Source organism: Astatotilapia calliptera, chromosome 1, assembly GCF_900246225.1.
Source record: "Astatotilapia calliptera chromosome 1, fAstCal1.2, whole genome shotgun sequence".
In the NCBI taxonomy this organism is placed as follows: domain Eukaryota; kingdom Metazoa; phylum Chordata; class Actinopteri; order Cichliformes; family Cichlidae; genus Astatotilapia; species Astatotilapia calliptera.
In genome coordinates this window covers 19772468-19799995 of record NC_039302.1, presented here as the reverse complement: position 1 = coordinate 19799995, position 27528 = coordinate 19772468, and the positions used below count along the sequence as shown (strand labels likewise).

Sequence of the window (27528 nt, the reverse complement as noted above, 5' to 3'; positions counted from 1 at the left end):
CTGCTGCAGTTGCGCTGCTAATTGTGTATAAGGTGGAAAATCAATATAGTATTTGACAGATGAGAGCACTTTGAAGTGGGTGCCAGGACTCAGCGGTGCTTGGTATTACACACTTGTCTGTGATCAGAGGGATCTGCCTGCTTCAGGGAAGAGGCCCCCACTCTATCCCTGATCCACCGCTTCTCTTCAAGCAGGCCCACCATGATCAGTGCACCCATTTCACCCCATTAACTCTTTGTGGATCTGTGTTTCCTCTCCTCTCGCCTCCCCGTCTCTCTTCCTCTGTTCTGTCTTTACTTTCACCCAGATGTACCAGTGCCCGTACTGCAAGTTTACCAACACGGATCTGAATCGCCTCAGAATGCACGTGATGACACAGCACTCTGTCCAGCCCATGTTACGTTGCCCGTTGTGCCAGGACATGCTCAACAACAAGATCCACCTGCAGTTTCACCTCACACATCTCCACAGCGTGGCACCCGATTGCGTTGATAAGCTCATTGCCACAGTGAGTTCTGTATTCGGTGTATTTTGCATCTGGTTGGACACAGCAGGGTTTATTACCATGTCTCTCCTTATTTCTTTATTTTTATTATTTCTTTAATCTTTATTTTTCCAGGTATATTGAAATTGGCTTCTCTTTTGTTAGGGTGGCATTCATTAGCTTGACTGTAGGAGTATTTTTATTACTCTGGTCATTTAGCATTTAGCTCTGCCATAGCATTAGCATACAAATTTACTACAGCAGCTGAGAAAAATAAGTGGATGAAAAAAAATGTCCTTCCAACTTTCACAAGCTTTATTGCATGTATAGCACCTAGTTTTATTCCAGTTTTCTATCCACACAGACCAATCTCTCGGAGTGTTATTATCTCCAAATTCTTTTATACTTAGTGGTGAAGGCAAGAAAGCAACCGCTAATCAAAGCTCTAGGTCGAGAGTATTGCTACGTACTTATATTATGGCCAGTCAGGGGACAAGCAGTGTGTCAGGTGAAGGACTGTGGTAAGGATTCATTATTGTCGAAAAGAATAGCAACTCACTGCTAATGAATCCCCTTCCACTGAAATGCCTCTGTATCGGTGTCATTCTTGCCCTCACTGCTCTAAATTGCGAGCACTCAGTCAACACAAAGAATGCTGTTAATTGTGTAATGGCTACAGGCAATCCCATTGGCTTGCTGCAAATCATCAAACCTTTTAAGATGCATACTTTTCTTCTGTTTTTTTCTTTTCTTTTCTTCTTCATTGTCTTAATGTACCCATAATCAGAAAGGCTTTTCCAGCTCTCTTCTAATCAAAGTCATCTGGGGAGGGGAGCTTGTAATCGGTTTTTGTGTTTTTTAATCATTTCAAGATGAGCGGGTCTCTTAGCTCCCAGTTCATTTATTAGTTCACTGACATTATTGCCATGTCTATGATCACCTGCATGCCAGTCAAAACAAGGCCTTTTACAATTTGTGGTGAAACAAATGTGACACTGCTTAATCAAAATATAATGAACAGTCAAACCACTTCATGAAATTTTAATAAAACCAACTGAAATGTTGTTATTCACCACTAATCTGACTAAATTACAGCTTATGGAGTTCTTTTTTATTGTTGTTTTTGTTTTGTTTTGTTTTTTTAAATGCAAGTGTGCACTCTCAGTATTATCAGGGAAAGATTTGGCTGGTTTGTACCACGAGCCCTGAAATCTTTACCTGCCGCAGTGCACTGGTACTTACTTTTGTACCTATGCAAAAAAAATGTCCTCGCATCTTTTAATGCTCATCAAGGAGAAATAAAATTTTATTATCCCCGTTTTTATGTAAATCACTGAGCAAACCTTTTTTCTCTTCTATCTTGTGAAGCTAAATAGCTTGCTGGACAATCAGCGAATAAAACATTGCTCTGTCTGCTGCCTAACCATCTTCATCTCCCATCCAGAAAGTAAATGGCAAGCACATTAGTATGGTAGACGGCAGTATTTATTTCTTTTATAGAGGTAGTAATGTACTGAACCACTACAAGAAGAGATAGAACAGAGGTAATATAACACACATTAAAGCCAGCACCTTTTTATAACTAGTGAATGCAGATAGAAAGGTACTTTATCTTTTTCACATGTCTACTGAGAGGAGCCTGATTAATTTTGAAATAGGTGACTTTTATTTCTTGCCAAGCATGCATAATGATGCATTCACTCTAACAACCTTCATCCATTCGTCCACTTATCGTCTTTCCTTTCCTTTCAGTTAATTTTCTTTCTTTTGCACGTCTGTAATGCTTTTCCCTGACATTCAGTGGATGGATGGATGGATGAATGGATGGATGGATAGATGTAAAGAGATGATAGATAGAAAACTATATGTATAATATATACATACTCCTCCAATCCTCCCTCTCTGATTTTATGTCTCATTTTCTGTCTGTGGAAGATAGGGGTAATGAAAATAATTGTGCTTCATTAATTTGGAGTCTGACTGGATGATAGCCATTTTGAACTATGTTTGGCAATTAGGCTGTCCAAATTAAAAGTGACCTTGGGATACTCTGCTCCTGCCTCTAATCGCCTAATGAAGCAGTTGTCTAGAAACAGTCAAATTTGTAATGTAAATTTTTTTAAGCGTTTCTATGCTGGTTGCACTAATTTTCTATGTTTCATTTTTAAGAAATAAAGAGGTAACACAAACAAAGACGGGAATGTGTGGATGTCTTCTGGTAAATGTGTGACCACAGTTGTCATATAGTGTTTGACTTTGGGATATAAAGGATTACACCAGACCTCAAAAATCCTGTTGCTTCAGGGCAGATTCTGCTCTATTTCGATCTCACCCAGAGGTTATATGACATGCTATGGTACTTTCGGTTGTGTTCTCACTGTTATTAGAGGAGTAATTAGAAAGCATACAGAATATGTTCTGTGTATAGACCAACATTTATACTTGGGGCCCAGCAATATGCAAGATCCCTTTCCTCTTTCGTGTCCCTTATGCAAGGCACCTTTAATTGGTATTACTTGAAAGAACTACCAATCAAAAGTCTTAATATAGAGGCAACGCAGAAGGAAAAATGGGAGAGGTGATGTAAACTGAAATGCAACTCGTAGACTGAAGATTATTGCTCTGCTTGTAAAGTTAATTGAAAAAAGGCTAACAAAGGTAGAGTCTTATTACTAAATTAAACTCTATGGAATATTGCTCACTGGTGACCTGTTTAATGAGAATGTTTAATGAAGTGTCAGGTTTGGGGGTGAAGAGGGGCAATCAGAGGGCGAAATATGAGCTAAGTTAGGGGAGAGCAGCAAGAATAAACAGATGTTGTGCAATCAGTTACTCACGATTGACCATAACCCTCTGAGACCAGGGGGAAGCTAGGTTCATCTTTCTACTTTATTAGTACGTACTGTGTTTTGTTAAGTAATTAGCAAACAAAAACACTAGTACTCAAGAAATCTATCTCATTTCTTGAGGGATGACACAAAAGTAGCCTTTCTTCTGTCATGGATATATGTGGGGGACTGGAGAATGTATATGTGAATATGTATGTATGTAAGTAGCTAAGTAACGTCTTTGTGTATCCTCTTGTTTGTGTCAGTATTCTTTCATGTAGTCGTTTAAACTAAGAGATGACATTACCTCACCTGTTTGCTCATTCCTTTACAATTGCTTTTCCAGGTGACGACAACTGAAGCACTACCAGCAAGCATGTTCATACCTGTGCCGAGTCCAGACAGAGAGCCACAGAGCACCCCTCATGCTACATCCAACTCTAACGCTGAAGATACAAAGAAGCAAGCTGGTTAGTATCTGTTTGTTAAAAGCTATGTGTTCTGTAGTGAGCATGTTAATGCACTTGGTGTATATTAATGAGATTCAGCTACATTCTACAACCTTATACCTGTGTAATAAATGAAGATTGTTGTTGTTGTTGTTGTGTATTTACACTTTGGAAAAGTCAGTATTTATTGCATAGGCTGGAAAAAATTGTTATTACTGAAGCATTTCACAATTTTGGCCTGCATTCACACCAACACATTATGAAAGATTGTTGGTGTTTGCAGATTTTGTAATTAGTCAGTGCTTGGCTTGTTTGTTTTTTTGGCACCTTTCCATGCCACTAACACACTGAATGTCCTTTATTGATATTACTGGAAAAATTCCACTCAGCAAATGTAGAATCTGATGAATGGCTATCTTCTCTTGACTTATTTATTCACAGATGCATCAGATGCTGATCCAGAAAAAGGGGTGTCACTCCCTACTGAAATAGCTGAAGCTCGCAAGTCACCTCTGGAAGATCAACAATCAGAACGGGAGGATGCCACAGGATTCCTGTGCTGGAAGAAAGGCTGTAATCAATTGTTCAAGACCTCTAACTCCCTACAAATGCACTTCAATGAGGTTCACAACAAAAGGCACCAGTTGCCTGTTTCAGATCGGCATGTCTACAAGTACCGCTGCAACCAGTGTAGTCTGGCCTTCAAGACTGTGGAGAAATTACAACTCCATTCACAATATCATGTGATCAGGGCAGCCACCATGTGCTGTCTTTGCCAGCGAAGCTTCAGAACACTACAGGCGCTGAAGAAGCATTTAGAAACCAGCCACCTGGAACTGAGTGAAGCTGACATCCAGCAGCTGTATGGGGGATTATTGATGAATGGTGACATTATGGCAATGGGTGATCCAAGCCTTGGTGAAGAACATGGAAGTCTGGGAGAGGATGACAAAGATGGAGATGAAAGTGATCCAGAGGAAAAACAAAGCCCGACAGGCAGTGACTCTGGCTCACTGCAGGAAGATTCTGGATCTGAACCTAAACGTGCATTGCCATTCAGAAAGGGCCCAAACTTTACGATGGAGAAATTCCTGGATCCATCTCGTCCTTTTAAATGCACTGTATGCAAAGAGTCTTTTACACAGAAGAACATCCTTCTGGTTCATTACAACTCTGTCTCCCACCTACACAAGGTGAAGAGGGCTCTTCAGGAGTCTACTACTGGTCAACCTGAGCCTACCAGCAGCCCTGACAACAAGCCATTCAAGTGCAGCACTTGTAATGTGGCATATAGCCAGAGTTCAACTTTGGAAATCCACATGCGCTCTGTTCTACACCAGACCAAAGCTAGGGCAGCCAAACTTGAGGCAGCAGGGGGGATCACTAGCTCTGCAAGCGCAACTGGTTTAAGCAGTGGAGGATCCGGCATGAGCACATCAACATCAAGTCCAAGCCCAGCCAGCAACTCAAACACTAGCTCCACCAACCACAGCTCTTCTGGGAGTCAGGCAGCCCAGAATATTCTAGGAGGAAACCACACAAGCCAGACTCACAACACTGAAAACCAGGGGAATTCCTCGGTGAGCTGCCACTCCTCACCGTCTGAGAACCACGAAGTGAAAAAGTCCAAATTTTCAGACATTCTCTCTGCAAGGGGGCAACAGCAACAGCAACAGCTTCAGCAGCAACAGCAATTGGCTCAGGCTCAAGCCCAAGCTCAAGCACAGCTTCAACAAGAGCTCCAGCAGCAAGCTGCTCTTCTACAGTCGCAGCTGTTCAACCCAGCACTTCTGCAGCACTTCCCAATGACAACTGATGCACTTCTGCCTCTGCAGCAGCAGCAGTTGCTGTTTCCTTTCTACATCCCTGGAGCAGAATTTCAGCTAAATCCTGAGATCAGCATCAGCAGCTCAGCACTTGGCTTAACTGGATCCCCCAGCTCTTTGCTTGAAGATCTTAAAAACTCAGCCCAACAGAGTTGCTTGCAGCAGCAATTGATGCACCACCACCTTCAGCAGCAACAGCAGCAGCAACAACAGCAACAACAGCAGCAGCAACAGCAGCAGCAGCAACAACAATCACACTTGCAGGTTCAGAGCCAAATGGCGTTGCTGCAACAGAGTGCATCACTCCTCCAACAAGCTGAATTAAAGCAGAAACCTCCCTCCTCTCAGAATGACAAGGACAGAGAAATACAAAGGGAGAGGCATGCAAGCGAAAAAAATGGGGACTATGTAAATAAGGATTCTGCAGACAGCAGGCCAAAAGAAAGGGAGAGTCAGCATATTTCAATAAACATAAACCATGATACTGGCTTGCCTCCACCAAGGATTGCTTCAGATGCTCGAGGAAATGCAACTAAAGCCCTGCTGGAAAATTTTGGGTTTGAGTTAGTAATTCAGTACAATGAAAATAAACAGAAAGCTCAGAAAAAGACAGCTGGACCTACTGGATCAAGTGGTCCAGGTGGAATAACAAGAGTCATAGATCCCATTGGGGGATTGGAGAAGCTGGAATGTGAAGCCTGTGGCAAGCTGTTTTCAAACATACTGATTCTGAAGAGTCACCAGGAGCATATCCACCAGGCTTTCTTTCCATTCCGATCCCTTGAGAGGTTTGCCAAGGAATACAGAGAACATTATGATAAGCTCTACCCACTGAGACCGCCTACACCAGAGGCTGCTCCAGCTCCACCACCTCCCCCTCCTCCACCCCCACCTCCTCCTCCACCCCAAAGAGCTCCCACCCCAAATATACCTGTGTCTAATGCCTCACTCACACCTCCAACCGTGCCACCTCCACAGGCACCAGTTCCAATGACACAGATACCCATGCCAATGGATTTGCCGCTCTTCTCCCCACTTATGATGCAGCCCATGTCTCTTCAGTCCCTGCCTACTCAGTTGCCTCCCCAGTTGCCGTCTGTTGAGCCAAGCCTGGCCTCAGACCTGGCCCAACTCTACCAACAGCAACTGACACCAGCCATGCTGCAGCAGAACAAGAGACCACGGACACGCATCACCGACGACCAGCTTAGGGTCCTACGACAGTACTTTGATATCAACAATTCACCAAATGAGGACCAGATCAAAGAGATGGCAGACAAGTCAGGGCTTCCACAAAAAGTGATAAAGCACTGGTTCAGAAACACCCTTTTCAAAGAAAGGCAGCGCAATAAAGACTCGCCTTACAATTTCAACAATCCACCAACAACAACTCTGGAAGACACTAAAATTGATTCCAAACCTCCTTCTCCTGAACCTCAGAAACACGAATACTATGGAAGCAAGAGATCATCCAGGACTAGGTTTACTGACTACCAGCTAAGAGTTCTGCAAGATTTCTTTGATGCCAATGCTTATCCTAAAGATGATGAATTTGAACAGCTCTCAAACCTTTTGAGCCTCCCCACCCGTGTTATTGTTGTGTGGTTCCAAAATGCGCGTCAGAAAGCAAGGAAGAATTATGAAAATCAAGGTGATGGAGGGAAAGATGGTGAAAGAAGAGAACTGTCAAACGACCGATACATTCGCACATCTAACCTGAACTACCAGTGCAAGAAATGTAGTCTCGTTTTCCAGCGTATATTTGATCTAATAAAACACCAAAAGAAGCTGTGTTACAAAGATGAAGATGAGGATGGACAGTATGACAGCCAAAATGAGGATTCAATGGATTTTTCCCATGAATGTTACACTCCCTCTGGGTCTTCCTGTCACACCCCAATGCCCTCCTCTTCGAGTCTCTGCCCACTTCCACCCACGACTTCAGCATTCTCACACCTCCCTTCCACCGAGAAAGAGGAGGCATCACCAGCAACCACCTCAAACCTCTATGATGAGAAGCCCAAGCAGTTACCAGAAATAACCGCTGATCCGCGAGAAAACCAAACCTCCATTAAGCAGGAAATTGTGCACCAACCTCAATCTGAGGTACAACACCAGAGACCACAGAGAGAAGAGAAGATCCAAAATGTTTCTAAGCCCTCCAAGCATTCAACTCCTTCCTTTTCTCAGCAGCAACAGCAGAGTGGTCTGTCAGCCTCACAGACAAGCCAGCCTTCATCACAAAGCTCTCACATGGGCCTCAATCCACACTTGACCTCTGCCACACAACAACTGGCACAGCAGATGATCCCATACCAGTGTGAGCAGTGCAAAATTGGCTTCCCCTCCTTTGAGCACTGGCAGGAACACCAGCAATTACACTTCCTTTCTGTGCAAAATCAATTCATCCACCCGCAGTTCCTCGACCGTCCAATTGACATGTCTTTCATGCTTTTTGATCCTAGCAATCCTCTCCTGGCAACCCAGCTAATCTCTGGGATGCCACAAATTCCAAGCAGCTCTGCCACCTCTCCGTCCACCCCAACCTCCACTATGAACTCCCTGAAAAGGAAGTTAGAGGAGAAAGCTAGCACTAGTCCAGGAGAAAACGATAGCACAAATAGTGGAGAAGAGCCACAGCGAGACAAGAGGCTTAGAACCACCATCACACCTGAACAGCTAGAGGTCTTATATCAGAAGTATTTATTAGATTCTAATCCTACGCGTAAAATGCTTGACCACATTGCTGTTGAGGTGGGTTTGAAAAAGAGAGTTGTGCAAGTGTGGTTCCAGAATACCAGAGCCAGAGAGAGAAAAGGCCAGTTTAGAGCTGTTGGGCCAGCCCAAGCTCATCGTAGGTGTCCTTTTTGTCGAGCTCTTTTTAAAGCAAAGACTGCCCTTGAAGCACACATTCGCTCTCGTCACTGGCATGAAGCCAAACGTGCTGGATATAATTTAACTCTCAGCGGTATGTTACCTGAGCAGGAGAACATGCAAATAAAAATGGATGTTCTTGATACATCAGGTTACTCCCAGCTACCCCCTACTACAAACAGTGATGGACAAAGCTCCTCCATGTCACCCATGAACAAAGGCTTGGACTTGTCTCCAAGGGGTCTACTGAGCCCTTCGTCCATCAAAGTTGAAGGAATGGAAGACTTTGAGAGTGCCACAATGTCCTCTATGAACCTGAACTTTGATCAGAGCAAACTCGATAATGATGACTGCTCTTCTGTGAATACAGCCATTACAGACACAACCACAGGTGATGAGGCTAATGCTGATAATGACAGTGCTGATGCAAAGCACAGCCAAAATAGTGGCGATTACCTGTCTAAGTCTGGGGGCACAGCTCCCATCCTTGAAAATGATGACCAGATGTCCTCGGGACTAGTGAGCCCTGCAACAAGCTATTATGCTAAGGACTATGAAAATGAACATATGATTGACCACAGTGAGACGTCCAGTCTGGCTGACCCCTGCTCACCAAGTCCTGGAGCCTCTGGTAGCAGGAGCCTTGAAGGTGGAGATAGACCTGGCCAAAAGCGCTTCCGAACCCAGATGACTAACCTCCAGCTGAAAGTGTTAAAATCCTGTTTTAACGACTACAGGACACCTACCATGCTGGAATGCGAGGTACTTGGCAATGATATTGGACTTCCAAAGAGAGTGGTTCAGGTGTGGTTTCAAAATGCTCGCGCGAAGGAGAAAAAGGCAAAGCTCAATATGGCCAAGCACTTCGGAATAAATCAGACGTCTTACGAGGGGCCGAAGACTGAGTGCACTTTGTGTGGTGTTAAATATAGCGCTCGCCTCTCTGTTCGCGATCACATTTTCTCCCAGCAACACATCTCTAAGGTGAAGGATACTATTGGCAGCCAGATCGATAAAGAGAAAGAGTACTTTGACCCAGCTACTGTCCGCCAACTTATGGCCCAGCAAGAAATGGACCGCATTAAGAAGGCCAATGAAGTTTTAGGATTGGCGCAGCAACAGGCCATGCAGCAGCAGGGGATGTTTGATAACCCTGCAATGCAGGCTTTAAATCTCCAGTCGGCCTATCCAAACCTGCAAGGTATCCCACCTGTCCTTTTACCAGGGGTTGGCAGCCCCTCTCTTCCCAGCTTTAACTCATCTAATTCAGGTACGTCACTATTTGGCATTTTTTCACTACTAACATTTCAGGTTTAGAGTTGCAGATGGGTTTTCTCAACTAAACTAGTTTAATAAATGATCATCCATTGCTACAGGAAGTACTGTGTATTTCCAGGCATCAGATCTAACTATGAATCCATCTGCCACATATATTCATTAACACTGATGCAAATATATCTGACATAATTTAATGACCTTTGCCATTGTTGCTATTGTTGTGCTATTATGTACCCAACCTGTCTCAAATGCTAACACTTAAGCTTTAGACCAGAAAATACCACAAAGTACAAGGCTTTGATTTTGTGATATTTGTAGTCATTTCACAAAGCTTTTTATGATTCACATAAAAATAAACGTTTGCCTCTTTTGTATCACCTTTCAGTATTGTTTAATTAATTAGTTTTGTTACAGCTGAATAATCTTTTAAAAAGGCACTGCACTACCATGAAATGAAAACCTATTAAGTCTTATTTTCTTGTCTGTATTTGACACATTTGCAGCTTTAACTCCTCCAAAACCTTCAAACCTCCTGAACATGCCTGGTGCCAGTGTTCCCTCACCTAGCCTCCCCACGTCTGGATTGCCCAACAAGCCTCCCTCCTCATCGTCTCTCACCGCATCCAGCCCAGCCCAGACCAACACGTCTACTTCCCACTCAAACTCCACCTCCAATTCCACGTCCTCAACCAGTCAGTCGCGACCTGAACCCCCCAAAGAACGAGATGCTGAGAGAGTAAAAGAGAAGGAGAAGGCCAAGGAAAAGACAGAGAAGCCCTCAACTCCATCATCAACTGGAAGCACCCCCGCCCCTTCCACTTCTGCTGCCAGCGCCAAAAAGGAGAAACCTGAAACAGCTGTTCCTGCCACTTCTATGCCCACACCTGGAATGGAGTATGTGGTAGATCCTGCCCAGCTTCAGGCCCTCCAGGCTGCTTTGGCATCAGATCCCACAGCTCTCCTCACAAACCAGTTTCTACCCTACTTCATGCCTGGCTTTTCCCCATATTATACCCCTCAGATTCCTGGGGCTCTACAAGGGGGCTACCTGCAACCAATGTATGGTATGGAAAGTCTCTTCCCTTACAACCCAGCATTGTCACAAGCACTGATGGGCCTGTCTCCAGGGTCCCTACTGCAGCATTACCAGCAATATCAGCAGAGCTTGCAGGAGGCACTACAGCAGCAGCAGCGGCAGCTTCAGCAGATCCAGCAACCCAAGGCGAGCCAAACTTCCGTTCCCCCTCAAACCTTGGGGGATCGCAAAGATTCTGCCAAAGATCCAGCGAAATCAGAGGAGCAAAAGGGCAATCCACAAAGTGAACCTCCCACTTCCTCCTCGTCCTCTTCCTCTTCCTCCTCGTCCTCCTCCTCCTCTTCTCATACTACAGTACCCTCCGAGCAGAATGAGATGGATGGCAAACCTGTGGACACCCATCTAGACCAGTATATCGTCCCCAAGGTGCAGTATAAACTGGCATGCCGCAAGTGTCAAGCTGTTTTCACCAAGGAAGAAGCGGCTATTACCCACCTTAAATCGAACTGCTTTTTCGGTCAGTCTGTGGCAAACCTGCAAGAGATGTTGCTGCGTGTCCCCGGTGGCGTAGGTGTAGGGGCTGGAAGTCTCTATGACTGCCTGGCTTGTGACACTACGTTGGATGGGGAGAAAGCACTCAGTCAACACCTGGAATCGGCATTGCACAAACACAGAACAATCAAGAGATCGGTCAGAAATGCCAAAGAGCACGCTACTAGTTTATTACCTCACTCTTCAGCCTGCTTCCCCAATCCTAACACCGCATCTACCTCGCAGTCTGCCACTCATCCCATCAGCAGCCCTCCTCCCCCGCCAACAACATCAGCCACCATGCCATCTTCTGCTGTCTCCTCATCTTTGTGCTCCTCCTCTACTACCCAACTCAACACCACAGCTGCCGGAAAACCCTGGCCCCAGGCCCCTTTCCCCAGAGCTTTAGCTGGGAAGCCCAATGCTAGTCCCTCCTCTTCTTCCTCCTCTTTTCCTCCAGTGTCCTCACCTTCAACGGTTACCTCAAGTTCATTGAGCACCTCAGGAGTTCAGACCTCGATACCAACAGACGTCTTTACCGACGAGTCTGACTCTGACAGCAGTCAGAAGTCAGCAAACAGGCTGGGCAGGACGGCGGAGGAGCCGCAGCAGCCTGGCTTTGTCAAAGACAGTAATAGTTGTAGTAGTAATCTTGCTAGTGTAGGAACAGACTCCATCAGATTGTAAAAGAGCTTTCAGTGATGGACGATATTTAAAAAAAACTCCCTAAAAGACAAAAAAAAAAAATCCAAAAATTAAAAAAACCCATAAAAAGCAGCAATGTTAAAAATACATTAAAAGTATACAAACCAATTTCAGAAAAAGATGTGTAAAGACTAACTGCAATTCCAAAGCTTGTAACCAAAAATTTTAATGTTAGTGGATTGTTTTCCCATATCAACATGCTGGTTTTCATTTTTGTATTTCTTTGTTTTTCTTTTGTTTTTGTTTTAACTCAACCGAAACGCACCGATCAGCCACAACATTAAAACCACCTGCATTAAATTGTGTATGCCCCATTGTGCCAGCAAAATAGTTTATGACCCATCAGGGCATGGACACTTGACCCTTCGGTGTGTCCCGTGGTTTCTGGTACTGGGATGTCGGCTGCAGACTGGGATTGCGTTGAGGTTGGGGGAGGTTGAAGGCCAGGTTAACGCCTTAGGTTCTTTGTCGTGTTCCTTAATCCTGCTGTGCGGTTGGTCAAAATACCATCCGCATGAATGCCAAGGTTTCCCAGCATCACACTGTAACGAGGTGAACAATTTCTTTTTTTTAATCAGCTGTCAGTGTTTTTAATGTCGTGGCTAATCTGTGTACAGGCATACTAATATGTGAGAACAGAAAAAGATCGCTGCAGTTACGTTTTGGGTAATGGTGGAGGAATGCTGTACTGTATGGCAATGGACTGCCTCAAAGTTGACAGATGGCCCAAGAACCCTTTTGAAGAAATGCAAGTCAACGAGCTGTCCCTTTGTTTTGTAATAATTTCTACTTAATAGCACAGCCACAAAAAGCCAGTATGTACTGTATGGGAGAATAGTCTATCAGTTTTCTTGCTATTTAAGCATTCAGATACCAATGGCTTGCAAAAGTGAAAGAATAATGTAATGTCTATTTTATTCTCAGGTCAACAGCTCACAGATGTTTTTCTGTTACAGAAATTCATGTTTTCACCTTGTGTTTCCAACAGGAGATGAGCATTATTATTGTTTTCTTTCTGAACTTGATTTACTAATAGAAAGTTTAAGTTGAATTAAATTTTGATAAGGCATTGTTTCTGGGCATTCAAATAGGGTCAAACGATTTGCTGATTTCAATATCAGAAATCCTTTCAAAGTGGGGAAGTTACAGTCCCGATGATCCCATACAAGGAAAGCATTGCAGACGTGATAACGGGCGATGAATAGTTTTAATTAAAAAAGAAAAAAGAAAAAAAAGAATCAGCCTTCTGTATTTATGATAGATACAAGCATTTTTGGTGTTAAGTAGAATGTTGCATTGGAAACGAATTTAAACAGTATGGTAGGTTGGAGGAAAAAAAAACCTTTATGTACATTTAGCTTTTGTATTGTCCAATTTTATGACACTTCATTTGATGTTGTCTTGGTCATTCCGATAGTCTAGATTATGGACAGGTAATTTATCGAAACTTTATTTCTGTCTTATTCTTAACTTCTTGGGAAACATGAACCCAAATGCCCCTCCTGACAAGGCAGGATCCTCTTTTAGCATTATTTAAATTTTATGATTTGGTTGGTATTGCTCTAACCAAAATGAAAAAGATAATGGGTGAAATATTGAAAGTTTTATTTAATTTAATTTTTGTGTTACCTTTGTGCACTTATCACTGTCTGACTCCTATTTTTCACTCTTCGTTTTCCTCTCTCGGCACTTATTTTTCTCTCTCGCTCTCCTGTGTTTGTAGATATGTATACAAAGCAGGTCTTTTGTTCTTCATGTAGTGTGGCTACGGTCTTTTTTTTTTTTTTTTACCTTTTTTTTGTCATAAGTGAAAATGAAAAAAGAATACTAATAATAATTCTCACGCTTTAAGACAAAAAGAAAATCCAAAGACTAAACACTTTCACCATTGGTGCATAAAGATGAGAAAAGAGGGTTCTTTATACTTGAGAATTTGTTGCTGTTTTTAGAGGAAAGAAACAAAGTTTTAAAAGATAAAGGAGTACGCATCAGAGTTGCCGATTTTGCTTCTTTGCAAGCAAACAGGTGGCTTTTTTACGTAAATACCAAAAACCAAAAAGGGCCCTTGTCCTTGCATTGTGGAGTAGCACCGTTACAGAGCCATTGCAGTTTGTAAGATAGAGGTTATTAATCTTTGTTTGACTTTTGTCACATTCAAATGTCAATTTTTTTAAGAAAATGTATAAGGTCTGGTCTTCAAGGACATACGTTTTGCTGCTAATGTAGAATTTTGAGGAAAAAAAAAAAAGAGTACCTAGATGCATGCTCATTTTGCTTTTGGCTAAGCTTTAAAACAAACAATAAACCAATTTCTTGCCTCTGCAACACCTTTTTTTTTTCTTGTTGCAAAAACGGAACTTTGAAGACTGTGAATATATGTTCCAAAGGACATTTTGCCGATTTTCTTTTTTTTTTGAATAGACCAATGTTTAAAGCCAATGATCTATAACGTTTGTAAAGAACAGTGCATTCCAAATATCACAATGGATTTTTCTTAAGCAAGGACTGATCCTGTTTCATTTGATTGCTTTTAATTGTCACAATCTATTTTTTCCTCATTTTTGAAGTGACTGTAAACTGTTGTGTACATTTTTTGCATCATTGGTTGCTGAAGAAAGCGACCCCCATATGTCATTTTGTGCTGGCATGGAACGTTGCTGAAAATCCCTCCATCCAGTCAAGGTTGTTGCTCACTTGTTAAGCAAGTAATAGTGGTTACCAAAAAATGTATATAATACATCTGGTACTGATGCGTCTCATAGGTTTAGTAACATTTATACCAGTCGACCTACAACTAGTCTCAGAGGGGAATAACGGCCGTTTTGCTGAGGTGCTGTCGCTCAGTCACTTGTTGCATGTGTCTGCAGGGTGCCACTTCCACACATAGATTACAGGTAGAGACATCTTCATTCCAAAGCATTATGTCTGGAAAAAGTAGGAGGTTATTTTTGAAGATGTCTCTTGTTTTCAAATTGTTAGGATGCTTTCATGTCCAAAGAAGTCACTTACTTCGTTTTGTTGCAATGGAAATGGATGTGCGTAGGTACCACGCCCTTCTCCCTTATGATATCATCATTTTAATTTGTCTTTTTTTTTTTTTTAAACCAAAACCAAGACATATTTAAATTTGTGGAGAACTACTTTTTTGGCCACTATTGTATAGTCAATATATTTTGCCCTAATGACTAAAAAGGCACAATCTCAAAGGTGTTTAAAAATGCTACATCTTGTAGAGAAATGGTATTTGGTGTTAATACTACAGCATGCTGTTGAAAGTCAGTAGATCTGGTCTGCAAGCTTGCTACGTCTCAAGTCCAGTTCCCTGAAATACTGTTCACTTGTGCTTTCTCGTGTTGAAAAAAACCCCAATCCTTAAGTTGTACAGTTTTTCCTCAAAATATGTTTGCTTTATTTTATTTTTTAGATAATCTCAGACATGTATTATTTTCTTAGAAGTATTTTATTTTATTTTCCGTGTATTACTTTTTATCATAAATTAACACTAGCTTTAAATTGAATTGCTGAAATTGAGAGACAAAAACGAAAATTATGACCTGGCCACTTTATATTCATTGTCTCAATGATACTTTTTGCTTTTTTTTTTCCCAAAGTGTAATCTTTTGGGCTCTTTTGTGGAAGACACAGTTGAGGTCTTCACATTAGATTCAGCCAGCATGTACTCTGTATGGGTTTGTGTGTTTATGTAAGTGTGCGTTGTACGTTTGTGCGCGTGTATGTGCGTGCGTGTCATAAGAGCCAGCATCAATTCAATTTTTTTTTCTTCTTTGCCTTTAATTATTATTATTTTTTGGTTATATGTTACTCACCAAAACAAGCTGAACCACGAAGCTGGATTGTGAATAACTGAAATTCAGAAAATCTAATTTAAAAGATAACGATTGGAAATGAGAACGATGATACCGAAGCACTGAGCAGTTTTTACTTTGATTGAATATATGAATGTGGCCAAAGCTTTATGCAGTTGAAACACAAAGGAAAAAAAAACGTGCCCCGGATAAGTGTATATTTTATTGCGGCACACAATGCTATTGTGGATACAGGGATCCACCTCCTTACATTTGGGATACTTGATTTTAATGGACAATTACAAGAGAGGGATAAAGACAAGGTCTTGCTGTAGAGGTCATCTTTTGCCCACTGTGAAAACGAAAGTGTACCTGTATACAGATATAGATATATTTAAAACCAAGACATCAACTGTTTGTTTTCTTTTATTTGTTTGTTTGTTTTTTGAGATGAAGAAGGAATAAAAAGAAATGATAAAGGACTCTGGGAAGCTTTGGAGATCTTGTTAGGAGGACAAGAGAGGCTCTGGGCACACAAAACTGGGCATGGGAGCCAAAGCCAGGCTCAAAACAGCTTTAAAAACCACCTCCTTATTTGATTACTGACAACTCTGTAATGCGAATGGACTCTGGAACCAATGGACGTATGTCATACACAGAGGAAAGTCTTTAGAGGAAACTGAACTTAAGTGGCTCCAGCTGCCTCTTTCTCCTTTCTGTCTGTCCTTTATTTCTCCAGCTCTGCCTCCGCTTCTGCTCTTTGATGGACATTTTCCAAATTTCAGGACAGGATGGACAGAGATGCTTGCTTCATATCTTCCAGTTCATGTTGCTACCCGTTTCATTTCCTCGTGCTTGTCTGCAGTTGACAAGTAAAGCTCTCCAGTCAAATGGCGGCTCACCCCTCTCTCTGTTGGTTACATTATCTAAACAGAGAAATTAACAACACAGAGAGGGGATGGGTTCTCAAAGCTGTCATTCTTAAAGAGGCAGTTACACTAAGAAAAAGAAAAAAAAAAAAGCATATTAACCAAAATTAACAACCAAACTAACAACCAAACAACCATTTGCTCCAACTTCAAAGATGAACTGTTACTTGGAGCTCTCTGTTCCTTTTGTGACTTCTGGTGCCACAATGTTTTTTTTATCCTTTTATTTTTTTTTTCTTTTTTGTTTGTTTTTTTCTTTTTGTTTCCTTGAATTACTCCTCCTTCGAGCCTCATAAGCATGGCTCTGTGGCTCCAGGCAGCCCATCTGAGGGTAGAAAAAAACAGCCTTGCAATGTACAAAAAAGAGCAAGTTAAACCAAAAATGTTGTTCTTGATGTCTTTTCTATACTGTAGTCTTGTTAGCTTTTTTGTTACTGTAATTATATGAAGATTTCCAAACTGTACCAAATTACATGGAAACTAACATACATACAACCACATGGAACTTCAGACTTTTAAAGAAACTTTTGTCACAAAAACTTGTTGTCCTAGTTAAGTTGATTGTAGATGGTAATTGAATATACTCCTTTGAAAATATTTCATCAAGTATGTTTCTTGCTCATTGTGATACATTAAAAAAGTATGAGCATAAAAACGCACTCGTTTGGTCTCCTTTCTGATTGTTGTGGGGTTTGATTGCTTTGCTTTCAGCGGACTGCTGTTCGGCAGACCTCGGCACAAGGTTGCAAACGATTTTCATTTTCTCTTGTGTACTGAAAAGATTTATGCATCCCTTAAAATACAGATTTTTTGTTGTTTAAGAGACCATATGGATTAGATATTTGTATGAATTTCATTAAAACATAATCATCTCCTTTTGATCCCTTTTACACCAAACGACCAAAGTTTCAGTTATTTCAATAACTGTGTGTGCGTGTGGGTGGATGTTACTGATTTAAAAGTGCCATCTAACCCTAAAGGATAAATCCACAAAAAAATCCCAAACATTAGGAGAAATTAACTTCAAATGCAAAATTTATACAATACTGAGAGACAGGAGTATTCTGCAGTAGCTGGAGAGTCTTTCATAGTATTTTTCTTTTTGTGACCTTTGTACCATATTTGTGCTCTTAGCAAACTAATAGACACTCAATGAATCAAACCAGAAACAAAGGACTGCCCAATATATTTACTGAAGAAGCCTTTTGTTTTTTACATGTTGTATTCTGTTTATTATTGTACTATTACCATAGGGTCTTTACCTTACAATGCAGCTTTAAGCGGCTGTTGTGATTTGGCGCCATATAAATAGAACTGAATTTACAGACCTTGACCAGCAACAAAAGAACCTCAAATGTATTCTCATATTCATATTTGCAGTAATGAGCATCATCAAAAAGAGTTAACGATTAATATTTCTGTTCAGCCACTCATTCACAATTTATATAGTGCCAAATCACAGTAACTCATAATAATAGTACAATAATAAACGCAATACAAAATGTATGTATTCAGAGAAAATGCCAACAATCAGAGGACCCCTATGAGCAAGCACTTTAGTGACAGTAGGAAGGGAAAACTCCCTTTTAACAGGAAGAAACCTCCAGCAGAACCAGGCTCAAGGAGGGGCGGGTGGCTTATAAAGAAACATTCAATGTGTCATGGGAATCCCCCAGCAGCCTAGACCTATTGCAGTTTAACCGAGGGAGGATTCAGGGTCACCTGATCCAGCCTTTCCTTTCTGACAAAGCATATAGTTACGTTTTAAGCCTAATCTTAAAAGTAGAGATGCTGTCTGTCTGCCGAATCCCAACTGCAAGCTGGTTCCATAGAAGAGGGGCCTGAAAGCTGAAGGCTCTGCCTCTCATTCTACTTTTAAATACTCTAGGAACCACAAGTAAGCCAGCAGTCTGAGAGCGAAGTGCTCTAATGGGGTAATATGGTACTAGAAGGTCATTAAGATAACATGTGGCCTGATTATTCAAGACCGTGTCTGTATACATGTACAAAAACACTGCGTTTAGCACAAACTACAGTGAAAGGCATCAGTGAATGGTTTGTCACTGATGTTGATGAATGAAGTGACTGAAATACTGTTAACAGGCCTATGACATTAATCAGATGTTTCTACATATCACTGCAGTTTTATTATGCATAGTTTTACAAGGCAGTAGGCAAAGATACAAAGGTGCAACATCTGAGGCTTTGCCATTATGCTGATGCTCATATACACAACATTATAGTCAAGTGGACACATTAAAAGAGTTTCACTATAGGTTTAACACTCAATTGTGAAATAAAGCCTTATTCTTAATACAACATACATTTTCTTTATGAATTTAATTTTAGTTCTGCAAATATTGAGTCATTTTACTCTCTACTGACTAAAACAGGCGCCTTCTCTGAAACGTTTTCATGTGAGCAAAATGGATGCGAACCTGTGGACGTCAACTATGCCACAGTTTGTTTTTCAGCCATTCTCTCGTGGAGTAGCTAGCCAGCACAGCAGCGTTTTAAATTATAGTGTTCTATATAGTGCGTTTTTGTTTTGAATGGTAATTGGTCTGGAGGGGAACTACACTCCTGGATCGCAGACTTTGGCCAATCACACATCTTGTCTGACCAGATCAGGTGAGTAGTAAAAAGGGGGAAAAAAAAGTCTACACATAAAGTAACATATGTGCCTTCAGAGTTAAGTATGAATCCATGTGTGTAAAGATAAAAGTCAGGAGTGTCTGTGGGTGATTATCTGGTGGGAGGGGCTTAGGAAAGATGAGAAAAGAAAGAGAGGAGGTTGCCTTGTTGTAAGCATTATTCATGAATTAATTATTATAGCTCTCTATAATAGATAAACTTATCAAATAATAACCTCTTCAACATCTTATGCTCATTTCTGCATTTCGTCACGTTTTCAGCTTTTTTTAATGATGTTTTTCCTAATTTTGCCACATAATACACAGTATATTTTCTGACCTAGTATCTGTACTATATTGTCTTTTATCCTGTTAAAGTTGTAGCTTTATACAGTTTCCCATCCTCCTTTTTAATCTCTTGCACCTTTTGAACCATTTAATTTTCAGCCTTTTCCCTTTCCCCGTGTTAGCTTGGACTACTTTCAACAAAAGTTCAACTGTTTGAACTTTTAACTTGTTTCCAGGCGGTACAACTGAGTCCTGTGCTTTTATGAGTCTTGAGAGCAAACACATTGTGCAAGACTAGGCCCACTAAGAATACTTGTGAATATTCTGTATCAGCATATGAGCCGTGGATACAAGAGCTGACATTTGTTATATCACACAAACAACCAGATTTAGATTAGGCGGTTAATATTCACAGCATTGCAGCTTATTTACCTACCCAACAAATAAAAAATAAATTTCTCTTCCCTTTTCAATTTCTGCAACAATGATTTTTTTTAAGGCACAGTACAGAAACTTGTTCGCTCGGCGGGGATACTTCAGGAAGCCTGGGAAATTGGGACATTCCCAAAGAAGACACAGACAAGCTCTACTGTTTCGGGAAAGCTAAATTCTCAGCCAACAGAAACAAAGGCGCTACAATGATAAGCAACACTTGTGAGCCGCCACGCATGTGTTAGGTCAACATGTAGCAGTCAGTAAGTGTTAGGATGCCTGGGTCGTTGACCCAGGGTTTTTGAGTTTTTGATATTATTTATACTTCCTAGTTTTTGGTTTCTTTGAGTTCTGTCTTATGGCTTATGTCTCTGTCTTCTTTAGTTGCTCTGTCTCCCCTATCACCTGCATCCCCTTGTCTAGTTCGCGTCTATGTGTATCCTAAGTTCCTATATCCCCGTGTCCACTCAGTGTTTGTGTCTGCCCTGTTCCCACGTCTCTGTTCCCTTTGTAGTGCCTGCATATGATTCATTGTCTTTATTCAGTCTGTGTTATGTGTTTCCTGTTTTACTTTGAAAGTCCATGTCTGATGTTAATGTGTCTGGTTTTGCTTCCTCTTGTCTCGTTAGGCCTGATTTGCCCCAGCTGTGTTTCCCTCCTGTTACCCATTCCCTGATTGCTCCCTCTGTGTATTTAAGCCCAGTGTTTCTCTGTGTCTGTGTCGTGATCTACCGGTTTCCTAGCTGTGTGTGCTGTCATTCCTCCAGTTTAAGTTTGGTTTGAGTTTTTTCAGTTATGTTATATTTTTGAGTACCAAAGTAAAGCCTTTTTGAGTTCACGTCTGTCTCCGGAGTCTGCACCTTGGGTCCTATTCCTGCCTGCACACAGCCACACCTAACAGTAAGGCATTTCTGACCGTAGCTCTAAAATTATCTGAGTTATAATTCTTATATCTTTCCAGTTTTTAATTAATTTATATTTTGAGTGATCTTGTCAGATTACTTAAGCCACTGAAAATCAGGGTGCCCACGCATTATATTAAGACTTGCTGTCGAGATTGTTAGTGCTCCAACCTAATTAGTGCGTGTTAAGTTTCAACTGTGAACTTCTTCCTAATTAGAGGTGGCTCTGTGCTGCTAATGTGATCAGCCAATCAAGCCCAGAAATGTTTCTGAGATGCTCTGTAAGTAATGAGAATAAATGCAAGAGAAAACTGTTTTTAAATTATATCTATCAATTAATTATTCATCAAAATTTGCATGTGTATTCCTGAAATAGTGTCTTCATGACAAAGGCTCTGACAAATGTGCATAAAGTGTTTTTCATGAACACTAAAATAAAATAAAAAATAATAAAAAATCCATTCATTCACTGAAAGACCCTTTTTTTTTTTTTTTTTTTTTTTTTTAGTCAGTAGTGAACAGTGGATTGCTACTAGCATTGTGCTCATCAACGACTGTTTGATGAGCAAATCAGAGCAGACTCGGATGGAAACAGTTTCATATTTTTATGCAGATTTTGCCACCTTGGCAATGAATTTAAGGCATCACACTGAGTTGAAGCATCCAGCCAGGAAATACCTGCCAGTGATAGATAATAGCAAGAAATTCTACTGAGCTAAATTACATCTGTGAACTGATCTGTTTTAAGCTGTCCAGCTTAGTGAGTCTGTAGTTCTAGTATAATATATTTACACTAGAACCAAATGGCAATGGTTAGGCTGTGTGGATGGTTAGTGCAGGTTCTTCTGAAGAGGATCTCAAAGCAGCTTATTTAAGACTGTCAGGAGTTCATTCTTGGGATTCTGACCTTGAAACTGTAAAATGCAGCTACTTTAGTTCAATGCAAACTATGTTAAATGTAATTTTAGGCAACACTGTAGAAGGTCAAGTACTTTTTGTAACATGTTTCCATAATTAACAAATAATATTTCACATTTACCTCTGAACTGTTATATTGCTCAGACAGAACTAAATTGCATAATATTTTATAAATTAAACATATTCTCAAAAACACTGTTAAAAACCTGCCTCTTACTTGGGGGGGGAAAATAAATTCTGTGGAGAATCAAACCTCTAACGTAAGTTAAAAGACGGGGACATCCTGTAGCAGCAACAGGCGCGATTCATTGGCCATGTTGAGCCAATTAACACGCAAGGGCACATCTCGAATGAATTAAAAACACCCTAATCCGATCAGTGTGAAAAGCAAGGCCATTTCCTTCACAGGCCTGGACCAGATGGCACTCACACTCAGTTGCTGCATTGAAACAGGCCAGGCCCAGTCACACAGTGTGAAATTGGGTTAGCGCCTGATTCTAACATAGGCCCTGGGCAATGTGAGCTCGGAAACCCACTCTCGTCTGGCCCTAAGGTACAGGGGCCACCTTGCCAATCTTTGGCCCCATATTTAATTATCATTCTCAATGCACCTCACTGACTCAGTCATTTCAGTCCAAGGTGCAGCTGACAGCTTCCTAGAGTCATTTGTCTCTTTAGACGATTCAGCCTTTTACATGCAACATCCCAAATAGCCCCTGACATACCACAGAAATGTTCTCTTTTGTAGCACAGAAGACAATCACTGCTCCACTGGATAGAATATCACAGGCTCAAATTGTATACTCTGACCCAAGCTGGGTGGTGTTACCATGCTGAGGTCCAAGTTCTTGCTTTGTTGGAATAATAGCTTGCTGGGGTTTCCAAAGCTCTTCAGTATCACCTTTCAACCTTTCCAGGCAGTAGATGGAACAAATGTTGGGTGATTCATGTCAGAAATGACTTTAAAAGCTGTGGTTATGCTGCGTCAACTCATGCATTGTTTTAAATTAGAAAAGAAAAGGAAAAAAAGCTCACCAAGTGAGGATCATCCCACATTCCACCCTAAAACAGGACAATATGTCCTTTTACAGTGTTCACAAAGATCCTGAAATTACATTAAACTTTATACTGGCATTATAGGATGTGAGGAAAAATTTGACAAGAAATGCCAAAGGCTGTAGGAAGTTTTTCAACATGAAAGCAAGTGTAAACCGCATTAAAGTAGCAAATTTAAGTGTGTCAACAGCAGGCCGTGGACATTTACAGCTAAGCCTATGGAAGACCTACCAAAGCTGAGCTGTTTTACACATGAGCAGTCTGCACTGACACTGTCAAGGGTTAACCCCTGACAGGCAGTCAGGTGAAATAAGAGTTAACGGTGGCGAACAAGAATTTTAGAATTTAAACCCTGAAAACCAGCCACATAATCCTCACACACCTACAGCCCTTTCTGGTTTTCCACCTCCGATGTGTACCTCTGCCTTGTGACGTTGTCTTCTTAGATATCAGTGTCAAAGACAAATTAAACTACAGCCTTGAGGACAGGTCTGACTCATTCAGCCTGACTTACCAGATAAAATGAGTGAATATCAAAGCGAAATGAAATGCAATACAAAATGTAAAAGTAGCTATTTTTCTAATTTTCGTTGAAAAAGGGGGTAATTCTATATTAAAAATAGGTTGTTATATGTTTATATCACACTGTACACCCCAGGAAAAAAAGACTGTCTACTACACAGCATACACATCAGTGTTGACCCCCACCTGTCATGGTTTAGTCAGTGGCCTACAAACTTGCTGGCATTCAAACCCCTTAGGATTCATGATGGGGTAGGTGTGGAGGGTGTCTTGGCAGGCTCTAGGCATTTCTGAATCATTTCCCATTCCTGAACACAGGATCAGGTGTCGCCATTTTCACAGCACCTTCTGGTTCTGTTTAATGGGAAATGAGGTCCATCAGAAGGACTTTGACCAAAACTGAGCCCGAATGGGCCCTGACAGGCAGGAATATTAGCCTGTGACGGCAGCCAGTAATTGAATGATCGGCTCCCGCCCCCCAACTGGTAATGAAGAGAATATGTGCTGGGAATGCGTTCGTCCTGCTCTATCCTTCGTCTGCCCTTTGCCTTCCCTTGTCCCCCCCCCCCCCCACCCTTTTCCCCCTTACATGTTAATAAATCATTAGTTGGGGCAGAAATAAGGGATAATTTTACTTTACTTCAAAGTGCTTCTTGTAGTGTCATTTCTGTAACCTCAAAGTGATGATGCATTAAGAAGGCTTCGGGTGAGTTCTGCCTGAAAGTGTTTTCGTCTCGAAACAAAGCTGCCGCGATAGTATCGTGAGAGAGTGAGCCGGAGTACATGAGAGATCAATTATCACACCTCATTTTGTTCTCATATGCAAAATGATAATGGGTGGACCATGTCAGACCTGAACCATCAGGTGGTGTATTCTTTCTCCATAAATGTGTTTCACAGATTGTCTGAGGGGGTCTGTTAAATCCTTTTAACAGTTAAATAGCTGAAGGAAAAGAATTTGGCTTCTCCTTGATCTGTCTTCAAATGTCCCTCTGCGGACAAGATTTAAGAGTGTTAAAGCAATAGAGTAAACCTAACACTCAGCATGATGTCACCACACACTTGTAAACACTGCTTTTATATTGAAGGGTTTGCTAGAGAAAAGGAAAGGGAAATAACAGGATCCTGTAGTCTTTCCGTTGTGTTTGTCAGCAAATAGTAGAACAACTCTGTATGTGTGTGTGCTCCGGTGAGACAGAGTGCACTGACCACAAAGGAAGCTTGTGTTCAAGGCACGGGTGAAAGAAAAGCAACGCTTTGAGATGCAGCGTCACATTTCACGAATCACTGGGAAGAAAGTGTCAACTCTGAGGAGAATTCCTAATGTAATAATTGCTTTGAGATTTGTCATTAATATTTCTTTGGCTTTGGTTTGGTTTTGGGGGTTTTTTTTGTTGTTAACCAAAGTCAGTTGTACTGTATTGCCGCTGGAATGCCTGTCAGACTGGGCCCTGACCCTGAGCTGGCTGCTATAATGATGGGAAGATGAAAGAGCCAGGCCCATTCCCAGGCTGCCCTGTTAGGGGGTGCGAGCCTGTGAAATGGAGAGATAATGGAGACCAGGTGTGCTGTAGATGCCTGAGACAGCCCTCAGTCAGTATGAGAGCTCCTCTCAGTGAGAGGGAGGGCACACTACCACCACTGAAAATGGCCCGGGCCACATCTTCTTCACACCACATCTCACATATACATACTGTATCTACTGAATAATACATAGGCAAAACAAAAGTGTAGTAATTACTCCAGTAGCTAGGCATACGTTAGTGGAGCTGGACACCTACCAAGCAATGAACTTGCTTTTCTGTCTTTCTTCCAGCTCATAAAAAATACATTGCGGTTTGTATTCATAAAGCAAGAATGTTGGCTGAAAGTCAGTATTTTTGCATGAATTATATGCTGGCCCGTGTCTCAGTGGTACTCATGAGCATGATAATTTGAACATTCAGAACAGCTTTTCTTGCGCATTCATTACTCGTGTCAATTCTTGTGATAAAGAAGTTTTAAAAGAAAGGTCAGGCAAACTGGTGTTTCGCAGGCTCACAATTTAATAAGATGCATGCTAATTAAATTAAAATTTAATCAGCAGGCATCTAGCAAAATCCAACAAGTCATGCGCCATTAACAATTTAACCCTTTTTCAAGAAACCCCCCGCCATGAACACATTTCAGAGATTCTAGCAGATCCAGTGGGAGGAACAGTCTGCCCCACGTCTGTCCTCTGCGGGAGGTCAGTAAATGTCAATTGGAGAAAGAGCTGAAAATGTTGAAGAGGGACTTACGTGGAGACAAGTCCTCATTAAAGCCTTCAGCATGAGAGCTTGTTGAGTGTTAAATATTAAACATTGATTACGTACAAATAGGAATGACACTGTTCTCTTCGCCATATATTTTTGTCCTGTGATTATCCCATGATTAATATTCCATAATTATAGATGCCTCTTTTTTTAAATGACTGAAAAGCTCATTGTTCCCACAGGACTAAGGGGCAACGACAGCCATAAGAACAAGCGTGAGCGTTATTCTACAGAAAGGCATTTGAATGGCAATCACTCCAGACGGGTTATCATCTGAGTTGAATATTTTGGTTTTGTGTAAATTCAGCAGCTGTTATAATAACATGTTGGAGTTGTAATGCTCACAAATATTTAAAAGGTTCAAACGACATTGAAAGAGTGTGTGTACTTCATGTTAGGGCAGTATGAACATAGACAGCTTTACTGTGTTCTGGCACTTAGGTGGCTGACCTTTCATTAGTTTATAAAAACACAACTTACATAGTAACATGAGCCACACACCGAAGTCCTTGTAGCTTGACTTTTACATTTGAATGTACGCTGTGCTAGAATTCTTACAATTGTGAATCATTACCCAATTAATCTGCAGCATTCTGCCTGAAGCCCATCGCTAACCCCAACACTCACTAAAGCAAATAAAGCCCATCTTTTGGTCTCTTTATCTGTCTCTCCGTCTTCCTCCTAGAGACACGACACTCTCAACGTACCAAGCCAAGGTCACTGGAAAGCCATTTCGGACTGTTGCCTGCTGCCGCAGCTTGAAATTAATAAGAGCAGCATTTAAATGCTACACTTATCAAACTCATATAATAAATGCTGGGCAATCTTCCCACAATGCACTCTTCCCCTCTCCCCTTCCCTTGATATACAAACGTCCCCGCTTGACTATTGTAATAAGGTATGATGTATTGAGCCTTGGCTGTTGCCATGGAGACAGCAGTCCCCTTTTACTTGTCATTAAAGCACAAACAAGCACTGGCATCTAATGTCATTCCAGTCAACATAAGGCAGAGCCATGAGAAATGGAGAGATTGTGCCGATCCTTTACTCTCTTTCCCCCCAGTTTGAACTGTTTTGTTTTGTGGGCTGCTTGGAGTATGTGGGATGTTGCCGGGCCAGTTCACCCTCTGCAGGATAACTATTAGGTCATATATCTGGGAAAAGGCACATTTATTGTTACCCCTGTGTGATTATCACATCCCTGCAGTTTGAGCTTGGCCTGCAAGTGGAAATAGGTGTGTAGATGCTATGGAATAATTAACCAGCAAAGGAATGCCTCCTGCTTGCTTTGTCTTTTCCTTCGTCTTGGCTTGCAAATAATTAGAAATTCATTTCAGTCTGGATTCATTCGACTGTTCTTTAGAAGACACAGTGAGAAATGTTCATTTTTGTAAGATATTTATAATAAATATCCTTCTCAAAGGAAGTCAATTAGGACAGTATTGATGAAAAGTAAGATAACGTCCTGGGGATTCCCATTTTCTATGATAAAATTACAGGCTGATTGGGTTGGGAGAAAAGAAAGAAGACAAATTCACAACATCTTCAATACAGAAGAGAGGGGGGGAAAGGGAAAATGAAACAAATGAGTCTCATCATATTTGGGACAATGGAACACAGCTTTCTCTCTGCTAGTATCATTTTAAGCTGTGGTAAGATAATGACATTGTAACTGAGTAATAGTACTGCAGCAGCTTTGGAATATTCCAGTCTATTTTATTTCCATTTAAGATAAAG

At 41.3% G+C, this 27528-nt stretch overlaps 1 protein-coding gene across 5 annotated transcripts in view; it reads left to right on the top strand.

Moving 5' to 3' along the window:
• The window catches only part of zfhx3b (zinc finger homeobox 3b), a 169510-nt gene extending 157444 nt beyond the window's left edge, over nt 1-12066 (top strand). For all 5 annotated transcript variants that reach the window (XM_026168473.1, XM_026168438.1, XM_026168445.1 and 2 more), the window contains 4 exons: nt 308-508; nt 3659-3782; nt 4203-9731; nt 10243-12066. In XM_026168473.1, coding sequence (XP_026024258.1) covers nt 308-508; nt 3659-3782; nt 4203-9731; nt 10243-11993 — 7605 coding nt within the window. In that variant the 3' untranslated portion in view covers nt 11994-12066. The remainder of the gene's footprint in view (nt 1-307; nt 509-3658; nt 3783-4202; nt 9732-10242) is intronic.
• The last annotated feature ends 15462 nt before the right edge of the window (nt 12067-27528 follow it).